This window comes from Guillardia theta, assembly GCF_000315625.1.
Source record: "Guillardia theta CCMP2712 unplaced genomic scaffold GUITHscaffold_51, whole genome shotgun sequence".
NCBI classification, from domain to species: Eukaryota; class Cryptophyceae; order Pyrenomonadales; family Geminigeraceae; genus Guillardia; species Guillardia theta.
Window position 1 is genome coordinate 384,578 of NW_005434623.1, and position 8,716 is coordinate 393,293.

The 8,716-nt window shown below is 51.4% G+C and overlaps 3 protein-coding genes across 3 annotated transcripts in view; 1 reads left to right on the top strand and 2 right to left on the bottom strand.

Moving 5' to 3' along the window:
• Positions 1–95: 95 nt before the first annotated feature.
• On the bottom strand, positions 96–3,256 carry GUITHDRAFT_164078 (hypothetical protein). The gene is made up of 17 exons (XM_005829616.1): positions 3,221–3,256; positions 3,017–3,166; positions 2,936–2,965; positions 2,825–2,881; positions 2,714–2,777; positions 2,585–2,658; positions 2,460–2,533; positions 2,217–2,253; positions 2,103–2,168; positions 1,959–2,051; positions 1,753–1,791; positions 1,473–1,539; positions 937–1,048; positions 607–647; positions 505–549; positions 433–473; positions 96–369 (listed from the first exon to the last, which is right to left on the bottom strand). The coding sequence occupies exons 1-13, from the start codon at positions 3,233–3,235 to the stop codon at positions 990–992; spliced, it is 825 nt and encodes a 274-aa protein (XP_005829673.1). The 5' UTR covers positions 3,236–3,256; the 3' UTR covers positions 96–369; positions 433–473; positions 505–549; positions 607–647; positions 937–989.
• A 506-nt stretch (positions 3,257–3,762) lies between these two features.
• GUITHDRAFT_141094 (hypothetical protein) lies at positions 3,763–7,848 on the top strand (the record flags this gene model as incomplete). The annotated part of the gene is made up of 21 exons (XM_005829617.1): positions 3,763–3,819; positions 3,869–3,978; positions 4,061–4,101; positions 4,268–4,368; positions 4,406–4,493; positions 4,621–4,709; positions 4,895–4,939; positions 5,121–5,194; positions 5,263–5,322; positions 5,374–5,452; positions 5,508–5,555; positions 5,711–5,744; positions 5,840–5,877; positions 6,088–6,186; positions 6,472–6,506; positions 6,649–6,718; positions 6,803–6,847; positions 7,019–7,093; positions 7,562–7,597; positions 7,724–7,762; positions 7,810–7,848. 21 exons carry the CDS (start codon positions 3,763–3,765, stop codon positions 7,846–7,848), a joined length of 1,302 nt encoding a protein of 433 aa, XP_005829674.1.
• A 386-nt stretch (positions 7,849–8,234) lies between these two features.
• Positions 8,235–8,716, bottom strand: part of GUITHDRAFT_111367 (hypothetical protein) — a gene marked incomplete at both ends in the record, with an annotated part of 3,110 nt that continues 2,628 nt past the window's right edge. The window contains 3 exons of the mRNA XM_005829618.1: positions 8,235–8,321; positions 8,371–8,417; positions 8,564–8,627. Coding sequence (XP_005829675.1) covers positions 8,235–8,321; positions 8,371–8,417; positions 8,564–8,627 — 198 coding nt within the window. The remainder of the gene's footprint in view (positions 8,322–8,370; positions 8,418–8,563; positions 8,628–8,716) is intronic.

Here is an 8,716-nt window from a genome sequence, read left to right on the forward strand (position 1 = left end):
CACTTAACGATGAGTTACGGGTCGTGGGCGCGCTTTTCTTCGAGCCAGAAGATCAGCGGACGTCGCGCTGAGCCCTGCTCGATTTTCCGCGAGCTTCATCCCAATTGGCGGACCGGCGCATCCTTTGGCATGGCACGCCCGCCCAGATTTCGCACGCGGCGACCCTCGTGATCCAGATAATGGCGTCCCCCGTCGTCCTCCACGCGCACCTTGCCGTTGGGCGGAAGGTGGAAGGTTTTGTTGTGCGAGCCGTACTCTTCCGCCGCCTGGGCCATGAGCCCGACGTTCGGGACCGAGCCCATCGTCCGCGGTTTGAAGGCGCCGTGCTTTTTACAGAACTCAATGGTGGCGTGGTAAACGCCCGCTTTTCTGGAGGGAGGGAGGGAGGGAGGGAAGGGGAAGAGGGAAGATTAGAGGAAAGACGATACGCACAGTTGAGAACGACTGTGAGGGAGGGATCTCCCTGCGTCGCACTAGGTTGACAGTGTATCTCGATGTTGCAACCTTGGATTCCTCTAGCCTCACAGAGACTACCGAGCCTTCTCTCCCCTGCAACATCCAGGCAGGATGTCAGACACTTTTTCAGCTCCTCAGGTGCCTTCCCACCTCGAGAAGTTTGGCGACGTCCTCGAGGGACTTGCCTGAGACTGCAGGAAGAATGAGTGGGAAAGGGCGATGAAAGAGGAGGATGAGAGAGGGAGAGATAGACGGAAGGGAGGAAGAGGAGAAGAGAACGAAGGAGTAGAACAGTCAGGAAGATGGACGGAGGAGTCTATCTTCAAAGATCCACGAGAGGCATGGGTAGGTGATATGAAGACTTGAGAAGAGACAAGACATGAGAAGCAGAACATTGGAAGCGACGGACATAGGAAAGGGCTGGAGGGCAGGCTGTTGACAACGGGAGGGAACGAGAAGAGATAGTTAGTGAAGTATCACCACTAGTCCCATCAATTTCAATCAGGATGTCTCCTGGTGTTATCTTGGTGCCGTCACACGAGCTGCCTGGCTTGATGCGATGAACGCGGAAGAATCCAGTCCAGTAGGAGCCCTGAAGGAGCGAGGATCAAAAAAAGGCACCAGGAAGAAAATGGGAGAGATGGAAGGCGCAGGAGGGGAGAGGATGGTTGGAAGGAAGACAGGGAGGACAAGAGAGGTGATGGAGGAGGAGTGGTGGGCAGGAGATGAAGAGGAGGAAGAGGAGGAGCTGAGACAGTTCTTTCCTTCAACTCGTAGTCAAGCACAAGTCCGATGTTTGCCTTCTTGACCCAGCGGTCGAGTATCGACTTCTCCTCTACTCCCTTCCTAGTGAGGAGTGGAAGACGCAACAGCAGGAGGAGAAGCAGGTGAACGAGGAATGGCAGGGGTGGGAGGAGGAGCCGAGATGGAGAAGGAAGGGGAACGGAGACAGGAGGATCAAGGATGGGGTGGGGGGGGGGGGGGGGGGGGAGTAGAAGGAAGGTTTGTCAAGGAACCTGGATCTGCTTTCTTGGCCGGACGAGTTCTTGTGTTATCCACGATAGCAACCGCAGCATCGTTGAGCTGTTTAAAGATCATCAGAGAGAAAGTTCGAAAGAAGGCAGAAAGAGATGTCATGAACTCGGAGAGAATCGCGAGAAGAAGGAGAAAGATCGCAAAGGAGCAGCATGCCACACGTTTTTTAAGATGCAAGAAGCAAGGTCATTCCTCAAAGAGAGCGCTGGAGCATTACAAGAGACGAAAGGGGAGGAGGCAGGGACAGGCAACAAGACTCACATCGGTTAAAACTTGTTGAAGGTCAACTTCAGGCAGTATCTGCTCACTCTTGCGTTAGCTCTCACCGTCTACCCGGTCCCCTGATCTCTTCCATCTTTTCTCTTCAACCTCGTCTCCCCAAATTCCCCCAACCCCTCCTCCCTCCCAACGGCTTCTTCCCCTACACCCCTCCTCCTAGCCTGCCTCCCAGCTCCTCCCAGCATCACCGCAACGTCGTGGTTCGACAACATCGACCAGAACCCACTGCTGGCTTCTGAAGTCTTTGACCCGCAGTTCTCCAGCAAGGACGGGGTCACCGCCTGCACACCAGCAGGTCAGCCGCGTTTGACAACCAGTTGTCAAAGTCTCACTTTCATCTCTAGTCGACCCTCCTGATAGATAGGGGTAACGTAGCGAAAAGTTCCCGACTCGCTGACCTGCGTCAAGCAAGTTTGACTGGTTTGCGGCTATTCAGACAATGGGACCTGACAGAACTCTCCTTCCGCTGCTCTGTGAACGAACCTATGGGTAAGAAGCAGCATCAGTTGCGAAAAGCAAAGGTTGGAAGGTGGAGGAGGTGAGAGAGATAGAAGGAGGAAGAGGGAAAGAAGAAGATGGGAATGGGTGGAAGGAATGATCCTGGCGATAATGGAACACGTGTGGGGAAGGGAACACGATGAAAAAGTGAACAAACATCCACAACTCTTCTCCTACATCGTTGCTCTCACCTCTTCCCCCCTGATCCTTCCCCGACGAATATTCCTTCATTCAGACTGCTGAACAGCTGCGAGTTCCGCTTCATCTGCAGCGTCTCGTCACCTCAAGCACACCAGTCGCCATCGGCGCAAGGCACCTGCTTGCCGTGCTGGATGTAAAATAACATCTCGTCACTCTCTGAGATCTCGCTGAAGAAGCATTCCAGATGATCTGAGCGCGAGCGCGGCAGGTCAGAGAGAGCCAGCAGCAGCGTCGGCACCAGTACCAGCAACATGCTCGGGGTACGGCTGAAGAGATCCATCACTTGCTTGATAGAACCAGGTTCCTCGCTACGTCATCATCGTCAACGAGAGCATGTCGACAGTCGCGCACTTACAAGGATCTTGCGCGAGGATCCATCGATGTCGTTCCGCTGTGTCCTGTCCGGAATGCACTGCGGGGGAGGAGCGTCAACTGAGCAACAATAGCAACAATATGACAAAGGCACCGCCGGTAAAAGTCCAGCACCGAACGTCACCTGCACAAATCTCAGCGAGGATGAAGGATGTGCCCTGGATGTTGGACAGACCTCCTCCTGTTCCTGCTGGTACGCGGTCTCGAGAGCACAGTTCTCCAAGAGGTTGAACGGGGCCCACTTTCCCTTCCTCCTCCTCTTCATCATGGAAGGCTCGAGGAAGTAGAACCATTGCACTCCGTTGAGATCTCGCTGGGTGGTGAGCTGTGCTTGTCGTCAGCCGAGGGGGGCAGGCTGGACTCTAGATGGTCAGCGTACCTTCTTGTTCTTCATTGGCACAGCATCACAGAATCTGGAGAGCAGCGTTATGTTCAGATGAATGCGGGGACACTCGCTGAGAGACGCATAGAGTAACAAGCACCAACTAACTGTTATCTGTTCTCTCTCCTGGTGGAGATGATATCATGTCGCTGTTTCAATCGGATAGCATCATTCATCATATCCAGCACTAACTTTGCCACAGGACTCTAACACAGTCTGCCTGCCGCTCCCCCCACAACATCGACTGCTTCCTGATCTTGTTGATCCTAATTCACTCTATAGTCATCGTCGTCGTCGTCGTCATTCATCATCGTCTTCCTTTCTTCTTGTTCTTCTTGTTCTTCTTTTTCTTCTTCAATTCTGGCACTACAGCTGCCTTCCACCATTTCCCAACCCTTCGCTATTGTTTTTTTTGTAGTTTTTTCTTGTGTAAAAGCATGAAACGGACGTCAAATCCTATCTGCTACCAGAGTACCCCTCTATCACTAGGTCAAAAGGACCCCTCCTGCATCCGAAGGTGTTTGTGGTGCGAGGGCGAAATGGGCGCCGGAGCCTCTTCGAAGTCGAACAGAAAGAAGGGAGAGATCGACAGGATGGTAGGAGGAAGAGACATGCTCCTCCTCACATGACTTGGGCATGCGGCAGGTTACCATGGCGCGATCCAGCATGACAAGAAGTCAAAAAAGGGCCTCAGCCGCCCTTGCTAAGATCAGTGACATGGGGCAAGAGCAATGTCTGGAGATGGCAGAGCAGGGGTAAGTTTGTTATGAACTTGCTGCGTCTGCTGGCGGAGATGTCAGCAGTGGTGTGTTCTGTTAACACAGCTTGTTATCTTAGTGTTATCGCCGTCACTGTTGGAAACCTTTCGGAGAGCAAAAGTAACAGCTTCACTGAGCCATCTCCTTGCCCGCTGAGAACCCCTGCAATCATCGTCTTCCTCCTCTTCCAATCTCGTTTTTCTGCAATCACTCCTCTGCTACATCCCTGCTCCTCGTTCTTACCCCTGTTCCTCGTCTCCTGACTCGTCCTTACATCCGCTGCTAGATGCTTCTGTTCGCCTCAACTCTGCCAAGATCCTTAAGAACCTCTCCAAGTACCCTGCAAACTACGCACAGCTGATCGAGGCAGGGCGTCCTCCTCCTACCGTGTGGGAGGGGAGAAGGGGGCTGATCCGTACGGCAGGAAGGGGCTGCAAGGACAATGGTCGAGTTGTTCCGCCACAAGAAGCCTCGGGACCTCCATCTTGAGCTCGTACATGGAGTGAACGAGTGTGAGGGAGGGAGCAGGAGGAAGAGGAAAAAAAAAAAGGGTGGGGGGGAGCGGAGAAAGGAGAATGGAGGAGGGAGGAGGGAGGAGGGAGAAGGGAGAAAGCGTCTGGTGGCTGAACCTCCTTCCAGTAGCGCAAGCAGTCGAGTCCCGACCTCAGCTGGTAGAGTCTGTTCCTCATCTCATCAAGTTCGTCCAGGTCTCCGACCTCGAACGGCAGGTCAAAGTCGAGAAGAGGAGGGGGTGTAGGGGGAGGAGGAGGAGGAGGAAGAAGAGGAGGAAATGATGCGGAAACGCAGATGCTGGGGCTGTCGGCCATAGGAAGGATCGCAGGCAGGGGCAGCGGGTGGTGGGAAGTGCAGAGCGAGTGATTTGTCTTTGCTTACAGAGCATGACGAATGTCAGTTCAAGATCATGAAGATGGGGGGGATGCACCTTGCGTTCCAATATGTAAGTACAGGAGTAGCAATTCAGATTGAGGCGAGGAATAGAAAGAGACAAGGACAGGGACATGTAAAAGAGCAGAACAAGGAGAAGGAGAATGAAAGAAGAAGTATACAAGGGGAAAGTGTAGGATGAACAGAAAAGGTGGATGGAATTTGAACTCACAAGACGTTTCTCGTGGTGCCAGGTGCAATCGGAGTTCCACACGTACAAACACAAAAGTTTAGCCATGAAGATTTTGGCTGAGATATCCGCAGCGATGTAATCATTGTTTTCTTGAGGACTCAGCTGTTTCATTCGTCTCGAGCAGCCTTGATGGCAGTTTGCAGAGCATGCCACAAGTACGTCTTTGGGTATGAGGACAAGCAAGGAATTCACATCATCTCAAGGTTGAAGATACAGTGGATGTTGTCATACGATTGATAGCAGCAACGTTACAGGCTGTGCCGCATCAAAGATGAAGAGATGGTTCCTTTTTGCGCTCGAACGGTGGAGCGATTGGTTGTTGAAGAAAAGAATGTGATGCTAGCCGAAGGAGGCCTTGTAGGTGAAGTGAAGTTTTGAGCCATGGCAGGCAAAGGCGTTTGTAGAGGAGGGCGTGCTGAAGGAATTTCAATGGATGGTACACTCAGCTTTGACGTCATTTGGAATCTCCTTTGTCTCGTGTTTCTGCTTTGACAAGCTGTTTCTTGCAAATTCCGATCCTTCACTTCACTTTGATCTCTTCTCTTGATACGTTCCTTGTACTCTCAATCCTTTCTGATATCTCCAAATCAGCTCTCTCATCAGACCCCGACTGTCATCCTGGGAGGTGAGAACATAAGAACATTTCCTGCGCATCTTCCTACGAGTCCTCCACATCTTCTTCCCCTCCTCCTTCGCCTTCTCACGTGCCTCCTGTGACAGCTCTCGAAGCTCTTGGCGCCATTGCACGATTCCCGCCAGTAAGCAACAGAGCAAAGGAGGAAGAGGATGTAGAAGTCTGATAGCACAAGAAAGCATTCAGGGCAACCTAGAATGACAGGGAGGAGGAGCAGGGGGATGGGCAAGGGCGGTGGTGGTAGTTCAAGGTTAGAGCAAAATTGGAGCTGAGCTGACAGGATCCTTGCTGCAGCTGCAGCGGGTGATCGTGGAATGGAAATTTCTTCCTCTAGGTACTTGGCCTTGCTCAATTCCAGCAGAGGAGTGACGTGCGCTCAGTTTGCCCGCTGACCTCCAACCCGCACGAGGCACTTCGGATCGCTGCTGTCAGGGTACGACGTCGAAATGAACATCCCCTCCCTCCCTCCCTCCCTCGGCCACATACCTCCCTCCTTCCATCCCTCTCTGTCTTTCTCCCTCCCTCCCTCCCGCCCTCCCTCCCTCCCTTTTCCCTCCCTCTCTCCTCCCTCCTCATTCCCTTCTCATTTCCTCCTCATTCCCTTCTCATTTCCTCGACATTTCCTTGAAGATTGCCTTATTTTTGTTTCAACGTCTTTCTCTTGTCATTTCCTTACCCCTCATGTCAGAACCCTCTTCTCCCTGACTATCCTTGACAGCTCCTAGCGCTGCTTGCACAACATCCGCAGAACAAGTAGGATGTGTTGAACTCAACTGTTAATCGCCTCAACCTCAGAATTTCATCCCAAGACATGCAGGGCAAATGTCCTCTCACTCCACATCTTTGACAATTCATTCATCCGATTTCTATTCCTCTCTTACCTTTGTTGATCAAGGGCAAGAATTATCTACAATGGCGGTCATGAAGTGCTGCTGTATCATGGAGAGCATTCACCGTATCCGGATGTAAGTGGATGTACAACGAAATCTTGCCTCTTGTGCTCTCCTGTGCGTCTTCCCTCTTCTCATCTTTCGCTTTCTCTGCATCAGGTAAAGGAGCTGGCGAAATATGCCGCAGCGGATCTTCTCAATCTGGTGAGTTCAAAAACAAAATTTGTTTTCAAGATGAAACGCATAATCAAAGTCTTTCTCACATAACATCCATACAACATAACGACCTTCGTACAAAATGCCAACATTCCTTCATTCACTTAAATCAACATGCTCTGACAACGTGTCTAACAACTGCTTACATGCCACCTGCAGCCTGAAGCCCGCCTCAACAAGACCCTCCATCGAGCAGCTCACAGGTTCAGGGACAATGCTCGCAATGCTCTTGATGTGAGTACTGTGAAGCAACTCATGGCAACTCTACCTCCTGTCCCTTCCCCCCGCTCCCTTCCCTTGACTCCTCCACTCACACCCATCCCTTTCTTTCCTTTTCTTTCCTTTTCTTTCCTTTTCTTTCCTTTTCTTTCCTTCTTTTCCTTTCCCTTTCCATTTCCTTGTCTGCCTTTCCCTCCCCTCTCCTCTCCTTTCCTCTCTACAGTTCCCTTCCCTTCCCTTCCCTTCCCTTTGATTCCATTCCATTCTCCTTTTCTGTCCTTCCCACCCTTCCTCTCCCCACTTTCCCCTCTCCACCCTTTCGCTCTCTCCTTTCCTGATCCCCTTGGGTTGGTTCACTGTCTCTCCATCAACTGAACCAACTCTCCTCTCATCAACTTTCTCATCTCTTCCACCTCCTTCTCGTTCATCTTTGCTTCCATCGCCCGCTTGCTGTTCGTTTGCTTGCTTGCTCACTCGTTACAGGACCTCGAGGAGAGGATGTCAACGAGCAGTCAAAAGGTTTTTCTCAGTCCTCACTTCCCCCCTCCTCTGCCGCTCCTTCACACCTTCCCCTTCGTCTGCTGTTCCTTTCTCCTGTCCCATCCTCGCATGATGTCAGATGTTGTTTCATCTGAACCAGCGCAGGATCGTGGCAAGGAGCTCGTTGCAAAGATCCTCAAGCAGGTTTTCTTCGATGTTTCCTCCGCTTGCACTGAATGTTCAATGCACAGCAAGGGGAGGAAGAGGAATCTTCAGATGATGACAAGTAAAGGGATAAGAGATAGTGAGAGGGAGGCAGAGGATGGGTAGAGGTGGAGATGGGGTTGTAAAATGTGTACATGAATGTGAATGAAATCAGTTTTGTTGAGAGCGTGGGGGACAGAGGCATCGAAAACAACTAGCAAGAAAACAAGATGGTTGGAAAACAAAGTAGCAAACACACGAACATTACGAGAATGAGACCTTGGGAAAGGACGAGGACTATTACACAGGAAGAAAAACTCTCAGGTGAGTGGAGGGGAGGGAGTAGGAGCTCAAAACTGGAGGGAGTGGCAAGCTACCAAAACTTTTACGATAGTCTAAGTCAAACAGCTACGGCTGCCATCCATCTCATCTACAAGTATTTACATCAAAGGGCAGGAGAAACTTGACAATGTCATGACGTAACAGAGTTCAGCCCCTTGTCGAAGGCAAGCATGTACCCATCCTTGCACTTGATCCAACGGCCTGATCGCTGTTTTACCTGCACAGCTCACGTCACAGCCGTTGCCACGTCATCGTTCCACCCTCACTTGAGGTGCAAGCTCATCATGATCCCAGGAAGACTCCGGAAAATCTGCTGTGAGGGTCAGCTCAGGCGAGAAGATGGTAGGAGAGGCAGAGAGGTAGAATGAGAGTGAGTATTGGTGTTCGGGTGGAGGTGCATGAGATGGAACAAGGGAGCAGGATTGCTGTTGTGTATCGCTCTTGTTGTGTTTGCAAGACCTGTCACGCTCGTTTTGGTAGTCATCTGAGAAAGTGCCGTGGCTGGCCTGGATTGCAAAGTTTTCTGCAAGGACAAGCCATCTGTCAGAACTCATCCTTACATTTTCCCTTTTCTCTCTATATTCACCCCCTCACCTCCCCTTGCTACCTCTT